Source organism: Sceloporus undulatus, chromosome 2, assembly GCF_019175285.1.
Source record: "Sceloporus undulatus isolate JIND9_A2432 ecotype Alabama chromosome 2, SceUnd_v1.1, whole genome shotgun sequence".
Taxonomy (NCBI): domain Eukaryota; kingdom Metazoa; phylum Chordata; class Lepidosauria; order Squamata; family Phrynosomatidae; genus Sceloporus; species Sceloporus undulatus.
Genome location: NC_056523.1, coordinates 321,678,541 through 321,702,713, shown reverse-complemented (window position 1 = coordinate 321,702,713; position 24,173 = coordinate 321,678,541). Strand labels below are relative to the sequence as shown.

General features: G+C 40.0%; 1 protein-coding gene across 1 annotated transcript in view; it reads right to left on the bottom strand.

The window, feature by feature from the left end:
* Nucleotides 1-24,173, bottom strand: part of SKOR2 (SKI family transcriptional corepressor 2) — a 102,886-nt gene that overhangs the window by 12,302 nt on the left and 66,411 nt on the right. The window contains exons 8-9 of the mRNA XM_042447861.1: nt 5,443-5,508; nt 4,926-5,024 (exon numbers count right to left, since the gene is read on the bottom strand). Coding sequence (XP_042303795.1) covers nt 4,926-5,024; nt 5,443-5,508 — 165 coding nt within the window. The remainder of the gene's footprint in view (nt 1-4,925; nt 5,025-5,442; nt 5,509-24,173) is intronic.

The following is a 24,173-nucleotide window of genomic DNA, read 5'->3' as shown; positions in this document are numbered from 1 at the left end:
TGAACTGCTGGTAGAGGACAGAGGGGTCAGAGATTGGAGAAGTATCTGGCTATGTTCCCATAACCAGATGCAGACCGTAGACATGTTCTTTTATTAATCGCCTATAACTACTTCGTGCAGCTGTATGCTTAGTTTGGTCTTATATTGCTGATATTTTATATGCTTTAATACTTAGGGCCATTTCATGATACAATTATAGCACTGTGATTCCACTTTTACTGCCATGATTCTATCCTATGGAATCCTGGGGTTTGTGGTTTTGGGAAGCACTGGAGCTTTCTGCCTGAGAATTCTAAATGCCTCTCCCTAGACTGCAAATTGCAGGACTCTGGAGTCTATCACATGGGATGAATTTCTTTTAATTTCGAATGAAAAGAAAGTGGGGCCAGAACGCATTCATGTGAATTCATTGTTCAGCGAATTTACGTGAATTCGAATTGCATTCGAACTGACTTCCCATTGCCCAAAAATAGCTTGCCATTGCTCGAAATTGCGTGGGGTAGTCTATCACGCAATAACGTTAAACCCCATGATTGCGTTCGGATTGCCATTGGGTTATACTTCCAGTTTCCCTTGTCTGATAAACTCCTCTGTAAGAACTTGCCATGGCAGTCAAAGTGGAATCATAGTACTGTAATTCTGTAATGTGAATGAGCCCCTGGTGGATAAAAATAAGCAGGCTTGCATGATAAAAAGTGAGAAACCATCCACTCATAGGGGTACAAGGAGAAAGTGACCCAAGTTATGCATATAATAGGATTTTCAGAGATTCTCCAGAGTTAGCTAAAAGATTAGTTCTTTATGGCCACTCTTTTATTTCTCTCCATGGAGCATACGAAGAGTCACCATTAAGTCAGAACCATTCCAAAAATAGAATTAATTTAATCTGTAATGAAATAAATAGCAAAATGATGGGAAACATAAACATTCATAAAAGCTCTGAAAATGAACAATATATTTTGTATTATAAAATAACGGTAATAATTATGATTAATTCAAAAGCACTAAAGCAGTTATAATGTGACTAACATAATAGGCAACGATACAATAATAAATGTAATAATAAAGCTAAGTGCATTAATTAATGAATGCATAATAGATGACAACAAGCAAATAACACAAATTGTATTAAATATTAAATACCAATCCAGTTGAACTAAGTTAAGCACTTTAAAATCCCAGGCATGAGAGAAACACACACCCATGGCCCCAAAGGAAAGTTCAGGATTCTTGGATGGTTTTCTGGGAAACCATCTGAAAAGTCTACAAAGTATTATAAAATATTTTCTGGGCAACAGTTTTAAAAGCTTTCAAAGAAAAATGAAGGAAATAAAATCATAAACATCAGTCGTAAGACTTAGCAGCAAAGCTGAAGAGAGAAATTTAAAAGAGAAGGATTTTCTCCTCTTGGGCTGAATCTGCATGGCAGAAATAGTGCAGCTTGACACCACTTTAATTGCCATGGCTCAATGCTATGCAATCCTGGGATTTGTAATTTGTTGTGGCACCAGAGCTCTCTGACAGAGAAAGCTGAATTTATCACAAAACTGCAAACCTCAGAATTCCACAGCCTTGAACCACGGCAGTTAAAATGATATCAACCTGTATTAATTCTGCAGTGTAGATGCATCCTAAACCCATTTCCATAAGCCCTAGATGACAGTGGCTACTCTTCCAAGCATCAGAGGTGAAGAGAAAAAATGGACTTAGATGCCATAAATTTCATTTTGCCCGCAAAGTCCTCTCAGCCTAATGGTTGTAGGTTGGGAGGTGGAACTCAGAACAAGTCAAATTAGGAAGAACCAATAGAGAGAACCAATAGTTCTTCAGTGTGGATTCAGCCCTGGAGTACAGTATCCAGGTTGAGGACATAATAGTATCACTCTAATCTGCTTTCGTCAGACATCACCTGGAATTCTGTGTCCAGTTCAGGAGATTACAGTTCAATAAGTATATTGACAAGCTAAAATATGTAAAGATGAGGGCAACCAAGAGGGTACAAAGTGTGGAAACCAAGACCCAGGAGGAATGGCTTAAATATGTTTAGCTTGCTGAAGACAAGAATGAGAGGTGACATGATAGCTATCTTGAAATATCTGAAATGATGTCATGTAGAAAATGGAACAACCTGCTCCAAAGACTAGGATCTGGATCAACTACAAAATTGGAGATTCCAACTAATTGGGAAGAACTTTGTGATGGTTTGAGCTGTTCAACTGTGGCACAAACTGCGTGAGAGAGTGGGGATGGACTCTCCTTTTTTTGGGAGATCTTTAAACAAAGGCTGGATTCCCATCTCTCAGGAGTGCTTCAACTGTGGATTCCTGCACTGTAAGGGGTTGACTACATGATCTTGAGATCCCTTCCAACTCTATGGTTATATGATGCAGCAAATTTCAAAAAGAGCAGACCAAAATGTTACCTCTGCTACCCCACAAGACTCACTCTGAGACAGGTTTCCTTTTAGTAAGGCACTGTAAGTGAAATGGTCCTGAAGATCACTTGCACTAGAGAAACACAGGTAGTCTCTGTGATCACCTCAATCACAACATCTTATTCTGAGGAAGAGTTCCCTTCTACCCTAGAACAAGCCTTTTGGGTGCTACCAATGGGGAGAATGAGCAATGATAGAGTCATTATGGTGGGTGGGGAGGCACATGTTCTCCCACCTCAGCAAGTGGGTCATCTTGCACCACTATTAGATATGTGTAAATACTATCTGTTACATAGTGTGGCATAGTGGTTTGAGTACGATTCTGGAAACTAGGATTTGATTCCCAGATCGACCATGAAACCTACAAGGTGACCTTGGGTTTCACAGTTGAACTGGGAATCAAATCCTAGTCCCATTCTCTTAGCCTCAGAGAAAAACAATGATAAACCTCCTCTAAACAAATCTTGCCAAGAAAACCCTATTATAGGTTTGTTTTAGGGTCACCATAAGTCAGAAATGACTTAAAGGCACACAACAACAATGCCACTTTAGAAGTAAGCCCCATAGAATTCAGTGGTTCTTATTTAAAAATATGTAGAATTGCACCTTGATCTCAGTATTTTTTACTTCTGAGCAAAAACACAGTGCATTGAGCTATGTACATGCTTACCTGTAATCTTAGGCATGCTTACATGGGGCTGGATGCCATTCAGGTCTGGGATCAGATTCTGAGTACATGTTTCTATGATCAGCCTCCAGTATCCTCCACAATTGTTTATAGTATGGTATTTGCTTTCTATTTTAATATAGAGCAAAATTGACCACTGCTTTGTGGTAGATGAAGAGAAGACCACACATTCTTCACGCTGGCAAACGCCTCTGCCACCACTTCCTTGGTCAGCAGTGCACAACTATCTGTTTCCATTTGCGTTGAATTTTGTGTGGTTTCATTGCAGCCTGTATTTACATGACGGGGAGGCAAGTCTTAAATTTCACTGTGGTGCAAAAGGATACAGGGGGAAATGTGGATGGCAAAATTCCAAGCCACCGTATTGACATCACCTGGCAGGTAACTAACATACGGTTAGGCTTGCAAACCAACTTCTTACCAAGCAATTTAAGTTCACTTGTTTGGGATGATTTTGATTTCTTTTCAGAGATATGCCCTTACAATTTTAGATTTCTGTTTTAATTCAGGAAGATCAGCACAATAGTTTGGCACCTGAAATAAACAGGAATTGTTCTTTAAAACAATAATAACAATGTGCTATGCAGATACAGCCTGAGACATTGGGATCCCTGAGGCTGAGTATCCAAATGGCACTTCTTGTAGGGAAACTAAAATTTAATAATTACAGAAATTACAGTGAGCCCTCCACATTTGCTGGAGTTAGGAGCACAGAAAGTGGAAAAACTGCAAATAAATTGCCACTATTTTTTTTACCTCTCTATGAATCTCTAAGTCCTCCAGCACAACTCTATGGTCAACATCTACCGATGTTGACCATAGAATCATGCTGGAGGACCTACAAATCCCTAGAGAAGTGTTTTCTCTAGGAATCTCTAGGTTCTCCAGTGCAACTTTATGGTCAACATCCGGTAGAGTTGCACAGGAGGACCTAAAGATACCTAGAGAGAACATATTAATCAAATTCACAAATAATCAAATCTGCAAAAGTCAGAGCCACAAATGTGGAGGGATGACTGTAATGATTTGTTGCCTATAATGGTGTGTGTATGTTGAGTGTCTTCAAGTTGTTTCTGACTTATGGCGATCTTAAAGCTAATGAAACGTGGAGTTTTCCTAGCAAGATTTGTTTAGAGGAGATTTGCCATTGTCTTCCCCTGAGGCTGAGAATGTGTGACTTGCCTAAGGTCAGCCAGTAGAATTAATGGTTTTTACCATAGTAGCTGCCAGTTGAGTTGAGCCAGCATGGCATAGTGGTTTGCATGTTGGACTAGGACTCTGGAGATCATGGTTCGATTCCCGGCTTGGCCATGAAACTCACTGCATGACCATGCTCTCAGCCTCAGGAAAGCATTGGCGAAGAACCTCCTCTGAACAAATCTTGCCAAGAAAACCCCATGATAAATTTGTCTTAGGATTGCCATAAGTCAGAAACGACTTGAAGGCACACACAACACACACAAACACACACACACACACACACACACCTGCTAATATCTGCAGGGATGGGCATGATGTGTGGCCATCTGTCTGCCTCACGTAGATTCACATGGCTGCACATTTTTGGCTGAGGGAAGGCAAATAGATGTAAATTTGCACAGGAAAGTAAAGACAAATAAGCGTCAATGTGCATGTGCAAAAATCTGCAACAATCTACATAATGCTATTTACATGCAGACTAGCCCTGAACTGTATATCATCAAAACTGTTCACATATTCAGATCATAGATGAAACCACAGTTTAGACTGAGAAAAATGCAATAGCAGTAGCAGGAATAATAATAATAGTGTTGTTTTCCTTACTGAATACTGGGAAAGAAGCAGTTCCTTTGAGGACTTGGAACTCCTGTTCTAGCCTTCTTCGCAAGTCAATCTGTTCAAACAAGACCTTCTGAAGTTCTTCTAGACCAAGAGGAGAAATAAAGAGCCTTTCTACTCATCAGCTGTAACAAATCTCAAAAGCCCACTTATCCAGTGAACTCATTATTTTAGAAAGCAAAATATTTTTGGCCCTTTAAGGGTGGTAGTGACATGATGATTTCCACAGGCCAAGGATAGATTTTGTGCAGAAATCTATGAATATAAATCAATGCAATATATTATTTCAAAGTATTATAGTACAGTGTCATGTATTGATTGATACATATGCATTAATCTCAATTATAGCCACACAAAAGGTCCATATATTATTCATATGTTACCTGTCAAGCTTAAAATATGGTGGGGAATAAAAAATATATATTACCCTCAATTGTCTTTGTATGCTACTGAAACAAAGGTATCTATATCAATTTATCTATATATAATTTCCCTGCTTTACCTTTCCCCATGTTTTCTACATCCTTTTTCAGAGAATGAGGTGGATTAGTTTCCTGTATGGGTTCACCTTAATGAAGAGAGAAATACAAAGTTATTGATTTATGCCTAGGTTGCTTCTTATCAGATATCATGTTTTATTTTGCATCTTCATCCAGGAGAGGGGTGTGGTGAGAAATACAGTGAACAGCATTTTAATGTGTGACAGCCAAACCCTCCTGCCTTTGTTTATTCAGATTCCGTCATGGCTCTCGTTTATGAAAGGAACATTAAGTATCAATGAACTAAAATGTCACTTTTCCATTACAAGACATAACCAAAGAAATAGGAGACAGCTTCCCCTGTTCTTCTAAGTCAGGGATCGTTTGGTTCACAGGAGATACCCCTCTGGTCTGCAAATGTCTTCTATTGTTATCTCTAGTCCAATCTGCACTGCAGAAATAGTGCAGTTTGGCACCACTTTAAGTGCCTTGGCTTAATGCTGTGGAATTCTAAGATCTGTAGTTTGTTGTGGCACTAGAGCTCTCCGACAAAGAAAGTTAAATATCTCACAAAACTACATTTGCATTGAGCCATGACGTTTAAAGTGAGGGCAAACTGCATTATTTCTGCAGTTCTGATTAGACCTCTGATTTAGTGTCAAAGGTTCAAAACACAGTGCAGAAATAATCCAAGTTGAGACCACTTTAACTGCCATGGCTCAATGCAATGGAATTCTGGGGATTGTAGTTTATTGTGGCATCAGAGCTCTCTGATAGAGAAGACTAAACGTCTCACAAAACTAGAATTTCTTAGCATTGAAACAGGGCAGTTAAAGTGATCTCAAACTGGATTATTTCTGTAGACAAGAGATGTGAGGGTATTTTAAGATGGAGCTCATGCATGGCTGAAAGCTAATGTACTGAGGTCTACTTCTGAGTAGACACACATAGAATTCAGCTCTGCTTTGTATGGATGGTCAGAAAATATCCAAACCAGTAAGAATAATACATGGTTCCCATTAACTCTGTCACATGCCCTTTAGCCACTTCTACTTTTGGCCCCCTATCCAAAAAGAAGTTCCCCATCCCTGCTTCAAGTCATCTGGGTATAAAACAGCTTTTGCACAAGAAATGTCCAAACAGATACAGCAAGCCAACTCTACAAATCATAACTGGATGAAACCTAGAAGGCAAGATGTTGCTTCAAAAGCTGAAAAGTTAAAACCTAGAATAGATTCAAGCCTCAGTGACATTAAAATCATCACTGCTCATAGTTAGTCTGGGTGCAACCTGTTGAAATTACTGGACTTCTATTAAACCTTAATAACCTCTACTTGAGATTTGAGTTGGTGCAGCAAAGAGGTTGGAGTTTTATACTTAAGCTGGGGCTGGCAGCAGGAAACATGTGGCCATCCAGATTAGATGTTGCTGGACTGCAGTGCCTATCAGCTCTAGATAGTATAGATAATGGTGATGGATGAAGAGAGCTGCATTCCAGCAATGTTTGTCACTTTCTCTCAGCCTCAGGGGAAGGCAATGGCAAACCACCTCTGAACAACTTTGCCAAGAAAATCCTGTGATAGGTTTGCCTTAGGATCACCATAAGTTGGAAGTGACTTGAAGGCACACAACAACAACAACAACAACAACAACAACAACAATTATTTGGAAGTCCACAGGTTTCTCATTCTTGCATTCAAATAATTGCTTAGCCATGTAGCTCATCTAGAAATGTTCATTTTTTAAAATTATAACCCCCAGAACCACACAGCCAGCTGGGCCAGGGGACAACCTACTTTGCCATTCTGGGAGTTGTAGTAAAAAGAAAAGTAACTTTCCCAAACTCTGATCTCAGAAGCTGACCTTGGGTTATTTGCTAACACTAAGCCTAACCAATCTCATAGTGCTGCTGTAAAGATAAAATGTAAAAACGAGCTCTTTGGAGGAAGAGTAAGACATAAATCAGCAAAATGCCATTCTGGCATTTATTATGACGAGACACTGTTACAAAACAAACTTTAGATTTGTAGATTTTAATAATATTTACAGTGATGGGTTTATTTATTCCTGGTTTCCCGCTGATCAATGCATGCTTACATCTAGTCTCTACAGCAATCATATTATTGCAAGTGAAGCATATTCAGTAGGGATATTTGTGCTCTCTTTTCCCGATATTTATTGTATTAATGCAATTGAGCTTGTATAACCAGATGTAGCTACATTAGTGCCAGCACGCCCATTATGCTGAGAAACGCCGCTGCAAGAATTCATTCCAGGATGTTGCTTAAAGACCCCAAGGTCAATGTCCTGAGCAATTGTTTTATCAGAAAATTAATCTATAAATAACAGAACCAGCCATCCTTTGAAAAAGGACACATATTTATAAAACTAGAATCAGCTTTTAATAAGTATATATTATTTGGAAGAAATGAAGTGAATAGCGCTCCACAACCTTCTAATTTTTCTTTTGCATGGTCAACAGCATCAATAATGGGGAAAAAACTAACACAGGGCTGAAGAACATGGAGCTTCCCAGATATTCCTGGACAGACACCAATTCCCATCAGCCACAGTCAGCATGGCCAAGGCTCAAGGATACCACAGTTGTTTTATGCTATGTTATGTTGTTTTAAGTACAGAAGATTCAATGCATGCATTTCTTGTTGTTTGTGTGCCTTCAAGTTGTTTCTGACTTATGGAGATCCTAATGTGACCTTATCACATGGTTTTCTGGGGCTGAGAGTGTGGAAGATATCACACGACTGAAATTGTAAGTATAATCCAGTGTCATCCTGAATGCAATCATGCATATTCATGTTATTGTGTGAAAGGTTACCGCACACGATTGCTGGCAGTCCCAATGTACTCCTAACGCAATCATGTGTCAATCCACAGTTAAGTAAATTCAGTGAACTAGTGAAGTCACAAACCCTATTCCTAGGCAACTTTGCACTCAGTGCCCTGTTGTTTGGTGTGATGTGCATGTCTCCTTTGGTCCTGGTTCCCCCCCTCAATCTGGAAGGGGGGGTTTCCCATGAAGCCACGCTGCAATTCTGCTTCAATTTAGCTTCTGCTTGTCCTTCAGCATTGCTGAGGGGAGGCTGCTGCCTGCTAATTAAGAGGTATGGACCGGGAGCTATTGGATAACCATTATATCACATTTTAACGTGACAAGAGTGAATATATGCTAATTTTAACGTGAATAGAGCATGTTCTTTCAACCATTCTCCCCCCCCCCAACCTCTTTTGTAAATTGGTTCCTCTCTCTCACTGGCCTAAATATGCTATGCTCCAGTCATCTGGAGTCTCACTGAACATGCGCAAGGGTGCCAATTCATAATTAAGAACCCACCGATGTGATGGCTTACTTTGCACAGAATCTGGGTCACGTTCGGGGAGGCCATTACAGTGAATTTAAGGTGTGATAAATAATCACATAATTGTGTGAATTTTCAAATTGACCTCGCTATCTTCTCTTTTGAAATTGAGAGCTTCCCGTCTCGTGTGATAAACTCCTGTGTGACTCTGCCGAAGGTCACCCAGTAGGTTTTCGTGGCAGAGCAGGAAATCGAATCCAGATCTTCAGAGTCATAGTACACTTAAAAAGTTTCTGGACTTCCTAGCTCTAGTTTTTACCCTACTTCCTGTATTTTTGTTTTATATGTACTGTATGTGCACTGTCTTTAAAAGAGGTGATGATGATGATAGTAATAATAATAATAGTAATTATAATACACAATTTACAAGGAAACATGAAAGAAAGAGAAGGTGATCTCTGTGTATGTGCATGGGCATGTATTACACAAACTACCAGGGGTAGGTGTTGCAACTTTTTAATCAATGTGTTTTTAAAACTCCCTTTTATTATAGCAGGTATAGTTTCCTGTTAATAGTAAGATTTTTGTGTTATCATTTGTAGAACAGTATTTTAGCATTGTTTATTACTCTTTAAAAACCTGTACTTGGTGTTTATCATGTTGTGGCCTGTCTTGTCTCTCACTCTGGTGATATAAACTGTGATATAACTGTGATATAAATCAAACCATTCAGTTTGTGATAGTTTTCTATATTGCTCACGTATTTGCAAACTCTCTAGTTCCTTTTGCCCCTGGTGAACAGTGAGAATGAAGGTAGTACAGCATGGTATAGTGGTTTGAATGTTGGATTCTGGAGGCCAGGGCTCGATTCCCAGCTTGGCCTTGAAATCCACTGAGTGACCTTGGGCATGTCACACTTTCTCAGCCTCAGGGGAAGGAAGTGGCAAACTTCCTCTGAACAACTCTTTCCAAGAAAACCCCATGATAGGCTTGCCTTAGGGTCACTGTGAGTTGAAACCGATTTGAAGGCACACAACACACACATATACCACCTTTAAGACTAACCAATTTATTAGTACCCCCATGAAAGCTCGGAAAGGTTACTTTTTTGGGCTATAACTCCCCAAATCCCCTAGCTGGCTGGTGTGGTCCTTGGAAGCTGTAGTCCAAAACAGTAACCACTTCATGCTCTGGTGATGGTAGTAGTAGTACTTAAGTAGGCTGCTGCCACACTGCAGCATTAATACAGTTTGACACCACTTTAATTGTCATGGCTTTATCCTATGGAATCCTGGGATTTGTAATTTGTTGAGGCACCAAAAGCTCTTATACAGAACTATACAAAACTACAATTTCCAGAATTCCATAGCACTGAGCCATGACAGTTAATGCAGTGTCAAACTGCATTAATTCTGCAGTCTGAGAGGACATCTGGCTCTGATCTAATGCTCGAACAAGAATTTATAGAATACTTACATTAATAAACCCCTCTTCTGCAAGTTCCTATAGTGCTCAAATGATGATGAGAAAACCAGGCCAGCCCTGAATGAAATCCACTAGCATCCAATCAATGACTGCCTCCTGCCAATGTATTCCAATTGTGTTTCCCTGTGTCAGTGGCAGGAAGCAACTAATGAAAATCAATTAATTTATGTATTCAGTTGGAAATTTGGTAATGAAAACGGGAAACTAAATTAAATGTTTTTTTAAACTCAATCAATGGACTTAAGTTGGAATTTTGGTACTGCACTCAGGGCAGAAAAATGAAATGCACAGATATAGGATGGGGGACACCTGGCTGAATGAAACTACAAGTGAAAGGGATCTGGGAGTCCAAGTAGACCACAAGTTGAACATGAGTCAACAGTGTGATGCGGCAGCTAAAAAGGCCAATGCAATTTTAGGCTGCATCAATAAAAGTATAGTGTCTAGATCAAGAGAAGTAATAGTGCCACTGTATTCTGCTCTGGTCAGGCCCCACCTGGAATATTGTGTCCAGTTCTGGGCACCACAATTCAAAAAGGACATTGAGAAATTGGAGTGTGTCCAGAGGAGAGCGACTAAAATGGTGAAAGGTCTGGAAAGCTTGCCCTATGAGGAACGACTCAGGGAGCTGGGGATGTTTAGTCTGGAAGAAGGTTAAGAGGTGATATGATAGCCCTGTTTAAATATTTGAAAGGATGTCATATTGAGGAGGGAGCAAGCTTGTTTTCTGCTGCTCCAGAGAACAGGACCCAGAACAATGGATGCAAGCTCCAGGAAAAGAGATTCCACCTCAACATTAGGAAGAACTTCCTGACGGTAAGGGCTGTTCGACAGTGGAACACACTCTCTCAGAGTCTAGTGGAGTCTCCCTCCTTGGAGGTCTTTAAGCAGAGGCTAGATGGCCATCTGCTGGGATGCTTTGATTTGGATTTCCTGCATTGCAGGGGGTTGGACTGGATGGCCTGTGCGGTCTCTTCCAACTCAATGATTCTATGATTCTAATTTCAGAATGAATGGTCTTCGAGCATCAAGATATTAATTAAGGTAATTATTATTTAAATGAGCCACTTTGCTAAAGAGCCAACAAATCCCACATTACTCACTGGGTTCTTTACCCCAAATCCAAGGTATCTTGGATTTGTGCAAAACTGTTACTTACACAGCCTTTTAGGATTGGGAAATTACAAGGTTAATGGCACAAGAGTTAAACCAGTTTCCCAAGAGCAGTTCCACTGGGGAGATTTGCCTAAGAAGGCTATTGAAGTTGTAAGTCCCAATATCTGATTCTTTCTCACCTAAATTCCAAAAATAATACAGGAGTCACATCATAGAAACCAGGGATTTATGATAGCTGCTGATTTATAGTGACCTCATGAATTCTATAGGGTTTTCTTAGGCAAGGAATACTAAGAGGTGGCTTTGTCAGTTGCTTCCTCTGTAATATAGCCTATGCACTTGGTACTCTTAGGTGGTATCATATCTAAGTACTAACCAGGGCTGACCCTGCTTAGCTTCCAAGATCAGACAGGACCTGGTGCCTTTAGGATATTTAGGCCCTATTTCTATGTAGACCGTTATTTAGATCTGTAAAATCTGGAGCACTTCTGAAGGTTGTAGAAACACTTCAAATCCCCGTAAAGACCCCCAAAGTAAAACAAACACCTTAAAGCAAATCATTTCTGATACTTTTTTGTCTCCGTATCCACTCAACTAGCCAGGGCCTGTAAAAACATATCTTTCTACAAATACGAGAATATTTGAGGTTTTACTGCACTGAGATGTGTTTGTATGGACATATTAAGCTGTGTTTAATTTTAGTTACCTTGCAAACTTACAGTGAGAAATCACCAACAACCTGATTTATTAAACCATAAGACAGATGGTTATGAACTGGGGGGAGGGATTGAAATGTGTTACAAATTTGATTTTGAAATGTGTTCATCTGATGTAAAATAAAGATGTGGTTAAGAGTGTTGGACTGGGGTTTGGGAAACTCACGGTGACCCTAAGGAAAGAGTCTTGTAATTCACTGGGTGACCATGAGCCATTACTATGATCTCTCAATTTGGTCCACCCCAAAGGGGTGTTTTGAGGATAAAGTGTGGAAAAAGAGAGTCATGCATATCACCATAAGTGGAGGAAAGATGGGATGTACAGGTAAATAATAACTACATAAGTAAGTGTTTTTCTCTCAGGAAGCATTTTTCTCCTGCAAAGGAATTTAAGGATTTCAGTACAGTACTAATTGCAAATGTACATAGCTGACTTAGTCCACATGAGGATAAAATTATTACAGAGCCAGTGAGGAAATTAGACATGAATGTGTGCCTAAGTAGTCATTTCTCCATCAGGTGTTTTAATAAGTGCTTTAATAGTAGGTCTCACAGGAATCTTTATTTTCATTCATATTTCAAATAGGATAGTTCAACTAATTCCAAGGTTAAAAAATTTAAAACCAGCAAAATTTGTGTACTCGTCTGTTCTGTACTGGACACCATGTAAGAGCTCATCACCTGTCCTAGGAAGCTGACTTCTGAAGCTCTTACAACTTAGAACTAAAATGAATTGGGGGAAATGGAGGGGAAATAACAGCACACAATGGGTTAAGTATTGGGTTGGAATTCACGGCTTCCAGGTCACTGGAAGTTCAGCACCTTGGATAGTACCCCAAATGGTTTAATGGTCCACTAGCATGAGACCCACCAGCTGTGTATGGAGTCCATGCAAATCTTTGCATTTGTTGGTGCAAATGAGAAGGCATGGATAGAATGTGGGATGCCTTCCATTTGTGGTTGGATAGCAACTTCCATCATCCCTCACCCTTGGTTATGCTGTCAACGGCTGACACGGGCTATATTCCAACAAGATCTGACCTGCCACATCTCCCTCCTCCACCTGCCATGAAGGATGTACCTTAACTACAACCAATCAATCCATTGATTATTGTAGCAACCAATTAATATAATCAGTAATATAACAATCAGCGTACAATTATAATTTAATGGCTGCTGTCAAATAACCACCACATGCTTATAAAGGAGGTCCCTTATACCGGATTAGTCTAGGTGCCCTTTTATACAACGATATTATAGCACTTTATTAGCTATTATAACATCCTATGCAATCCTGGCATTTGTTGTCTGGTGAGGCACTAGGAAAGAACTACTACTCCCTCAGGAGATATTATCAACAGTAGATAATGGAATATGGAACCTCCATATTCTGTACCTCTGATTACTGAGGGTAAACAATAAAGGCCAGACTGTCATATTCATTATCAGTATGTGAGAGTCTCAGAGTCAGTTGTTGGAAGAAAAATGCTAAACCAGATAGACCTTAATCTGATCAAACTTCGTTATTCTTTCTTCAAACAGCTCTGTGATCCAGAGATGCAATGAGAGAGGCTAGGAATAAGCAGCCTAACTGGGGAGGAATGGTGGAGATAGGTCATGAATCTGCATGTCTTGAACAGCAGTTTATTATGTATATGCACTTCATTTGACCCATGTTGTTGTTGTTGTTGTTGTTGTTGTTGTTGTTGTGTGCCTTTAGGTCATTGCAGCTTATCACGACCCTAAACCAATCCTATTATGGGGTTTTCTTGGCAAGGCTAATAATAATAATAATAATAATAATAATAATAATAATAATTTGTTTTATTTATATACCGCTATTCCAAAGATCATAGCGGTGAACAGCAAGTAAGCTAATTAGCAAGTAAGCTAATTAGTGGGTTCCATGGTCAAGCTGGGAATTGAACCTTGGTCTCCAGAGTCATAGTCCAACACTCAAAGCACTATGCCAGACTGGCTCTCTTGGTCCATGTAGACATGCCCACTGTCTGAGAATCAGGGCTGGCCCAAAACAGTCTGCTGCCTAAGGCAAAATGCAAGATGGCACTTCTTCTACTCTATGTACAAAAGTTGACCAAAGTGGTAGTTGCATCTTATTCTAGCACTGGCGACAAGAGTCATTTTACAAAGCATCTGACAGTATCATGAAGGGAGCAGGACAGAAAAGTTCATATGGTACATACAGTTCCCTTTCTGTCCCTTCCTTGGCCTTCAGTGTCTGCTGTGTAAGGCAGCTGCCTCACCTTGCCTCATGGTAGGGCCGGCCCTTCTGACAGTAGATTGATATGCAGACATTAGCAGGGACAGGGGTTTTAGCTTTGTGAAAAGCTTCAGCCTGTTGATTTCTGCAGCGAAAAGTTTCATAAGGGACACAAGAGCAGGTCAGATAATTTTCCCAGTCCGCTGACACCCTTTTCACTTGGTGTTGGGGAGGAAACTTTAAATGCAATGGGATTTATTTTTGAGTGGTTTATTAACAGAGCTTCAGCTTTGTTTTAAAAACTGTTGTTGGTTCGGTGGATAGGTATAAATCAATACTGACAAATTTCTTCTCTATATGTATGGTGTAATCGCGCCTCCATGAAAAGTGATACAATATGTTCTTCCCTCAGGAGCTTATTACGCAATTTTGGCTGCTACCACACCGCAAAATCAATGCAGTTTGACACTGCTTTACTTGTCATGGCTGCATCCTGTGGAATCTTGGGATTTGTAGAATCAGAATCATGGAGTTGGAAGAGACCACAAGGGCCATGCAGGAATACACAATCAAAACACTCCTGACAGCTTGCAATCCAGCATCTATTTAAAAACCTCCAAAGAAGGAGACTCTGCCACTCTCTGAGGCAGCACGTTCCATTGTTGAACAGCTCTTACTGTCAGAAAGTTCTTCCTAAAGTTTAGGTGGAATCTCTTTTCCTGTAGTTTGCAACCATTGCTCCATGTCCTGGTCTCTTGAGCAGCAGAAAAAAAAGCTTGCTTTTCACTGATAAGTGGTATAAGAATATATATATAATATATATATATATATATATATATATATATATATATATATATTGTATATATGTATATATATATATGGTATATGTGTGTGTGTATATATATATATATATATATATATATATATATATATATATGGTTATCATGTCACCCCTTAACCTTCTCTTCCCCAGGCTAAACATTCCCAGCTCCCTAAGCCACTCCTTATAGGGGTTGGTGGTTTCCAGACATTTAACCATTTTGGTCACCCTCCTCTGGACCCACTCCAGCTTGTCAACATCTTTCTTGTATTGTGGTGCCCAGAACTGGATGTGGTATTCCAGATGCGGCCTGACCAAAGCAGAATAGAGTGGTACTTTTACTTCATTCAGTCTAGATACTGTATTCCTATTGATGCAGCCTAGAATTGCATTGGCTTTTTTAACTGCTGCATCACATTGCTGACTCATATTATTATTAGTATTAACATTTATTTATAAAGCGCTGTAAATTTACACAGCGCTGTACATACAATCTTTTAGTCAGACGGTTCCCTGCCCTCAGGCTTACAATCTAAAAAGAGACGACACAAAAGGAGAAGGGAGTGGTGGTGGGGAATAGGATCAGGTCCAGCAAATCTTCTCCACCTCCGAGGCCTGGACCAAGGCAGATGGACTGGAGGAAGGGCTTGGCTTCTTAATGGATGGTTAAAAGGAGGCTTCCTGGGTCAGAGAGGGGCTCGCCTCTGGGAACGCTTCTCTAAACAATATAGTGCCACTCTGTTCTGTGGTCCACTAAGACTACTAGATCCCTTTCAAATGTAGTTTATTGTGGCACCAGAGCTTTCTGACAGAGAAGGCTAAATACCTCAGAAAACTACAAATCCCAGAATTCCATAGCATTGTGCCATGGTAGTTAAAGGTGTTCTCAAACTGCATTATTTCTACAGTATAGATGCAACTTTAGTGGTTCTCCTGGTACTGTACCGTGCTGTACTACTGTAGAGTCATTTGGAAAACTGATTCTTTTCCCACCTAAACTATCAGTTACTGACTCCCAATCCCACTATAGTTTGGTATATATATGCATACCTCTGTTAACAAAGCTTCTGACAAAGAAGCTCCTGTTTGCAAAGTTTTTATGCCTATCCCTTTCCTCCTTGTCCTCTATCTAGCTCAAAGGTTTTTTAAGCAGGATTGGTACTGGGAAGATGGAGAATAAGGGCTAGAGAGACACAGACTTTCAGTGTTGGTTCGCAGTAGCATGTCTGCAGTAAATAATGCAATAAAGCAGTGGGATTTTGCTGCAGCTGATCCTACTGGAGCTGTGTGTGTTTGCCTAAAACAAGATAAACAGCAGCTGCCTCCAGAATGCTTTACTGAGCATATATGAACTGCAAAACAGAAAGAACTGAGAAGCCTACCATACCAGTTAGCCTCAGCATGTTAAAAAATAAAGTATAGATCTATAAGTTTGGCCATTAAAATGGAAAGTATAAGAAGAGTGGAGGATGGTAAAATAAAATAAAAAATATTAATCCCTGGATGCTTTTTGGAAGAAGCTTTCAAATGGTCTCTAGAAGTTTGAGAATATTTTTGTTTACTTATGTAAAGTTTATCTGTCCTGGGGCTTATCTACATGCCAGCCTTAGCAGTGCACTGGTGTGGATATTCTCTGTCACACATTTACAATTTGCTGTTATCATTGGTTGTTTCATTTTAAATGTCCATATCATTGTTAGAGTTGCATAAAAAGCATAGCTGAAACATGTGCACTCTTCTTCTTTTCTGTGGCGCAGGAATCTATCCCTATTCTTCTCGTGTTATTTCTGCCTCTAGCACCAAATGTACTGTACTGTTAAAGAAATAATACCTGGGAATACAACTACTTCATTAATTGGGGTGTGCCTATATAGAGAACATAATGGGCACAATGTGGCTGTGATTTTATTGGGTATTTCATGTGGAGTTGCAGCACTGAAACCCCAGACTACTTCCAGTGGTTGGGTTGGGAGGACACTGGGATTACCAAAAGAATTGTGCTACAACCTCTGCATCTTTAAACATTATTTTAAATCATGCTTTAAAATAAGGGGAAAATGGTCCAACCCTCATATCTTCAGGGGATACATTCTCAGACGTATCCACAAAACCCACGATAATAGTGAATTCTATATTTCTGCCGGAGTTTGACCATAGAGTCATGCTAGAGGAAACCCAGATGCCTAGAGAGAGCCTTTATTCAAGACGTGAGTAAGTAAAAACATGGTTACCCATACTACGGATGTGCACATTGGACTGTACTGTGATAGTGCAATTACAGTGGAATTCTATTAAGCATTAATGCCTGGGAAAATCACACAATTTAGAAAAAGTTTAAAGAGTAAATATACAAAGATTTGAAGAGTAACATACAAAAGCAGAACCAGGCAAGTTTGGGATCAGCATGGAAAAAGAATAGGAAAAAATGATGGAACTAGCACAGTATGTGTTCATCTTTCCAATCTGGATGGATAGTGGGGGTGGTTCCATAACCTCACCTTAACCCAAATCGCACAATGATGAAATTGCTCAACTGCATAGTTGTGCCATTAAAGCTGTCCTTAGAAAAAACATTAAAAACACCATGAGACAGGAGGTGGAGCAAACAGGGTGGCATCAATGGTACTGTTGTATTGCAAGTGTAAAAAAGAAAGCACAGGAACTAACACCACTCATGCACAAATACAGTTATGATGCAAAAAATGCACTGTAAATATCTCTTATAATAATGCAGAGGCCAATATTTCACATGAGAAAATATGTATACTAGACTCCTGTAAATATTTTCTTAGGCATGGCTAGATACAAACCATGGAAGCCAAGAGAACCACACAATCAATGGGAAATTTCCCATTGGCTATTAACAGTTGTAGTTCAACATAGCGGATATTTAACTCTATGCTAAGGTCAGGGATCACATGTTTAACTATTTACAGTTGTAGATCAATCAGCAAATGTTTGAACTGAAAAACCAAGAAAGGCCCATTTTAGTTCCTGGAGCTTTAGTCTCAGTAGTTTGTATCTTAAGAAACTAATTTTGTTCCTCGTGTATTACACTAAAAAAATGAAAGATAAAATATTAAAAGGTTTCCATTTCTTCTCACAATAAGATGATAGTTCTCATTTATTAAGTTCTAAAATCACAATCTTTCTTCAATACACAAAGTGGTAATTATATGGTTTTGATAAGATGTATTTAAATTTAATTCATCAATTAATTGAGAAGAAGATGCTTAATCAACTGAACTTATTGAGTATGCTGACAGCTAATATTTCAGTGAAGGATGTGGAACAATCTTCCAATGAATCCTGAAGACTGATTTTGAGACATTATACTCTCCATGTGGAGATTATTTGAAGACAAAAAACAAACACACAAACACACACCCTTATCCTTTCTGTAACTTATGGCCCATTAAACAGCTCTTTCAAATGGAAACAGTCTTCACAAGGCAGAAAGCACCACACAACAACCTCTGCTTCGGTGACATTGACAGTATGAAGAAAAACAATTCTGGAAACAGACAATGAACTATCAACTACTACCCCAGCCTTCCCCAAACCAGTGGCCTCCATATGTGTTGGACTGCATTCCCCATGATCCCCAGCCAGCATGGCAGGCTTCAGTATAACTATGTGTTCCAGGTTTGTTTGTTTAATACAAACCAAGAACAGATAGCTGTTAAACTTCATTGATAATCTTGCTATTTTTATTATCTGGTTGGCCCTACCATGATGCAGTGAGATGGCTGCCTTGGATGGCAGATCCTGGGTTGCAGGGAAGGGTAACAAAGAGGTTATTTACTTACTTGGCTATTAATATATGTTTACTGCCACAGATGTGGAGTGTGGCTTGGCTATTTGGCAAACTGTATGAGCTGACCCGGGCTCTGCAATCCTCAGGAGAGGTCTTTCTCTCTGTCGCACCACCATCGCAAGCACATTTGGTGGGGACACAAGCGAGGGCCTTCTTGGTGGCTGTTCCTAGAGTCTGGAACTCCCTTCCCAGGAGATCCAGAATGGCCCCCTTCTTGTTTCTCTTCTGTCAGCAGGCTATAGTCTTTTTATTCAGACAGGATTTTAAAACAGAACATTTTTAAAGAACGGACTGGGACTGCTCTACTAATTCTACTGTTTTTTCAGCACTTTTATGTTTTTAAATTACATTTTATTTTTTAATGTGTGATGAGTTTTTAATACTGTAACAGCTGAATTCTATTTTAATGCTCACTTGTTGTATGTTTTTCGTTGTATCGTTCTTTTAAAATGTGGACTGCTTTGAGGCCCAATTTTGTGCAAAAATCGGGACACAAATATATATTATGAGTTGTGAGATTGTGGGCGCCATTTATTCCTGTATCTTGAACAAGCCCTGTCCCTAAGGAACATGCTTAAGGATCATCTGCCTTTTGGGATAGATAGTGGGGAAAGGGTGCCAACAAAGTATTTTTAAAAAGCCATGGAAACATTTAGGTTGGCCATTAATGGTAAGAAATGACTGACCCTCCTCATGCACCAAACTCCACCTTTAAAGACTCCCTTCCCTCAACTGTAGTTGACTATCTATGTATTCCTTCCTGCTCTGAATGTACCTGTACTTCACAGGTTATACCAGTATCTGTAATATACAGCTAGGTTACATACACAGTTATCACAGTTTAATATAAAAAATAATAATAAAAACTTTATTTATATACTGCCTTTCCAAGGTGATCAAAGTGGTTCACAACATCAAATATTCATTACAATACAGGGTAAAATACAGTACAGAGTAAAATAGCATCTTAAAAACATAGTATAAACAGTTTTAAATATCTTAATCTAAGGCTAGCCACCTTGGCTCCATTTTATGGAGTTCTGGGATTTGCAGTTTGATGAGGCACTCAGAATTCTCCTTTAGGTAACTCAAAGGGGAGTGGACTAGTGATCTCTATCAGTGAATTTTTAGCACTTCTGCCAAACTATCAATCCCAGGATTCCACAGGGGGGAGGTATGACAGTTATTATACAACCAGCCCTTCATATCCACAGATTCTTAATCCATGGATTCAACCATCCACGGCTTGAAAATATTCAAAAATTATATACATTCCAAAAAGCAAACCTTGATTTGGCCATTTTATATAAGGGACACTATTTTAGTATACCATTGTATTTAATGGGATTCAAGTATCCATGCATTTTTGTATCCACTGGGGGTCCTGGAACCAAACACCAGTGGATACCAAGGGTCCATTGTAGTATCGAACTGCTATAAACTGTGTATGAAAATGTCTTGTATGCATGTACATGAGAGCCAGAATGGTGTAGTGGATGCTAGACTAGGACTCCAGGAGACCAGGTTTTGACTACCCACTCAGCTATGGAAAACTACTGGGTGATGATGGGCAAATCACACTTTCTCAGCCTTTGCGGGAGGCTAGCAGACCCTTCTCTGAGCAAATCTTCTAAGAAAATTCCATTATAGCTTTGCCTTGTTGTATGCCTTCATTTCTGATTTAGGGTAACTCTAAGGTGAACTTATCACAGGATTTTCATGGCAAAATTTGTTCAGAGCCTTTCCCTTCCTCTGAGGCTGAAAGAATGGGACTTACTTAAGATCACCCAGTGGGTTTCTGTGGCTGAGTGGGGATTCGAACCCTGGTCTCTAGAGTTGTAGTCCAATGCACAAACCAGTACACCATGCTGGCTCTCCATCACTACTTATTAATTCCAACGTTTCTTTGCAGTGCAGTGCACATTGTGTTGCCTTCGGTGCTAATGAACTACATTGTCTAAATACATACTTTGAGGAGGAAGTTGAGTGACTGAGGAGTGTTGAATAAAGGTTAATGAATGTTATTTAGAAGGTAAGAGTGGGAATTGAAGTAGTATTAGAAGAATGAATGAAATTGGGAGTTAGAGTGAGTAGGGAGAAGAAAGATTAAGTAAGTTGGATAATGTAAGAAGAAGGTTCATGAGGAAAGAGAAGAAGATGGAAAGAAGAAAGAAAAAGGTCATGACGAACGTGATCATAGAATCATAGAAGCTTTCTACATTGTCATTTGGGACGTCCGGAGGACGTCCCATTTTTAAAAAGGGGCGTCTCTTTTAGACGCCCCTGGGCCTAGTACAGACTCCGTCCGTACAAGATGGCGCCGGCCCTTCTACATGGCCGGCGCCATCTTTGCGTATCGGACGCTGAGCGTCCGTACGCGTCGTGTCCTTTGTGACGTAGCGAGTGCGCCCCTGGCGCCTCGCTACGTCGCAAACGCGACTCGAAAAGAAGCTCCATTTTGGAGCTTCTTCTTCAGTCCGCAGGGGAGCCGCGCCGTATGGAGGCTCCGGCTCCCCCACGGACTAGGCGGTGGCGGCAGACCGCCGCAAAGCGGCGGTCTGTACCCCGCCATAGAATCATAGAGTTGGAAGAGACCGCAAGGGCCATCCAGTCCAACCCCCTGCCATGCAGGAAATCCAAATCAAAGCATCCTCAACAGATGGCCATCCAGCCTCTGCTTAAAGACCTCCAAGGAAGGAGACTCCACTACACTCCGAGGGAGTTTGTTCCACTGTCAAACAGCCCTTACTGTCAGGAAGTTCTTCCTAATGTTGAGGTGTAATCTCTTTTCCTGGAGCTTGCATCCATTGTTCTGGGTCCTGTTCTCTGGAGCAGCAGAAAACAAGCTTGCTCCCTCCTCAATATGACATCCTTTCAAATATTTAAATAGGGCTATCATATCACCTCTTAATCTTCTCTTCTCCAGGCTAAACATCCCCAGCTCCCTGAGTCGTTCCTCATAGGGCAAGGTTTCCAGACTTTTCACCATTTTAGTTGCTCTCCTTTGGACACGCTCCAGTTTCTCAATGTCCTTTTTGAATTGTGGTGCCCAGAACTGGACACAATATTCCAGGTGGGGCCTGACCAGAGCAGAATACAGTGGCACTATTACGTCTCTTGATCTAGACACTATACTTTTATTGATGCAGCCTAAAATTGCATTGGCCTTTTTAGCTGCCGCATCGCACTGTTGACTCATGTTCAACTTGTGGTCTACTTGGACTCCTAGATCCCTTTCACATGTAGTTTCATTCAGCCAGGTGTCCCCCATCCTATATCTGTGCATTTCATTTTTCTGTCCTAAGTGCAGTACCTTACATTTCTCTGTGTTGAATTTCATTTTGTTAGCTTTGGCCCAGCTTTCTAGTCTATTCAGATCATTTTGAATGTTGATCCTGTCCTCTGGAGTATTAGCTATTCCTCCTAATTTGGTGTCATCTGCAAATTTGATAAGTGTGCTCCCAATTCTGTCATCCAGGTCATTGATAAAGATGTTGAATAACACTGGGCCCAGGACAGAGCCCCGTGGGACCCCACTGGTCACTTCTCTCCAGGCTGAAAAAGAGCCATTGTTGAGCACCCTTTGGGTTCATCCGGTCAACCAATTACAAATCCATGTAACAGTTACTTTGTCTAGTCCACAAGAGGATTAAAGAAGAAAAATAAGAGAGGAAATTACAATTCAACTACCAAACTCTAAAATGGACAAAGACTGAAATAATTGGTACATGACTTTTTTTATACGTTATATGTAAGCAAATGAGTAAATGTAAGCAGGGATGTTTTTATGTTTTTTAATCAATAAAATTATTTTAAAAAATAAAATAAATACATACTTATAATTGTGTGTGCATGAAAAATAAATATCTGTATTTAATTAGCTGTCTTATACATATCGTTTTATTTTTCCATTTATCCCAGTGCTGAGGACATGGCTGCTGTAGTTGATGTTGAATTTGATCTAGATCCAAACTATTCAGCAACAATGAGAGCAGGTCTCTCTAATACAAGACACAACCAGATAGCTGCTACCCCCCCCCCCCCCCCCGCACCACCTAGATCCTACTTGCTGTTGGGCAGAGCACTGACATCCTTGCCAAAAAGGAAGGGAAAGAAAAGCCCCAAATATGTATGTGTTTATGTCTATTTATTTGAGGGTCTTCCTTTCATTTTTGGTAAAGAACAAACTGTGTCTTGCATACCCTAAAAAATCAGATTTCATTTGATCTCAGGAGCTAAGTAAGCATGGTTAGCTCTGGTTAGTGCTTAGATGGGAGATCACCACTGAATATCTCTTCACTGGCTGCCCATCAGCTTCCGGGCTCAATACAAAGTGTTGGTTATTACCTATAAAGCCCTACATGGCTTGGGCCCGAGCTACTTGAAGGAGCGCCTCCTCCCACACAATCCGCCCCACATTCTCAGAACATCAGGAAAACATCTATTAGAATGTCTGAGAGTGAGATTGTCAATAACTCACAAGAGATCATAAACATCGACAGCACCGACTCTCTGGAACAATCTTCCTGATGAAATTCGAGTCTGTCCTACTTTGGATGCCTTCAAGAAGGCTCTGAAGACATATTTATTTCGATTAGCATATCCATCTGACTCTCTGTAGTCACTATTTTTGATAGAATTGCATTTTATTGACTGATAGATTTTTGACTGTGTTTTTATGTATTTTAATATTTGAAGATTATATATATATATATATATATATATATATATATTAAACTGAATGTAATGATATTCTTGATGTACACTGCTTTGATCATTGGAAAAGCAGTATATAAATAATAATAATAATAATAATAATAATAATATTTGTATACCGCCCTTCCAATGATCAGGGCGGTGAACAACAAGTAACAAACAATACAATACAATCCATAAAATAAAGTACAATACATTATACAAAACTATTAAAACCAATACTATAACCCCATCAACCAGCTACCATTGCTGTCGAAGGGGGGGAAGACTAGCTGGAGCTTGATTCAGGGAATGCTAAACGGAACAGGAAGGTTTTTAATTCCCTCCTGAACTGGGCCAGGGAGGTGGCCGAGCGGAGCTCTATGGGCAGTGACGATGGTATATGACCTCTTCACTGTAGAGGTTAGTCTAGCCCCTGGGACCCTCAGTAGTTGCTGCCCAGATGTTCTGAGGGTGCGGGGCGGAATGTATGGGGAGAGGTGGTCCTCCAGGTATCCTGGGCCCAAGCCATGTAGGGCTTTATAGGTTATCACCAACACCTTGTAT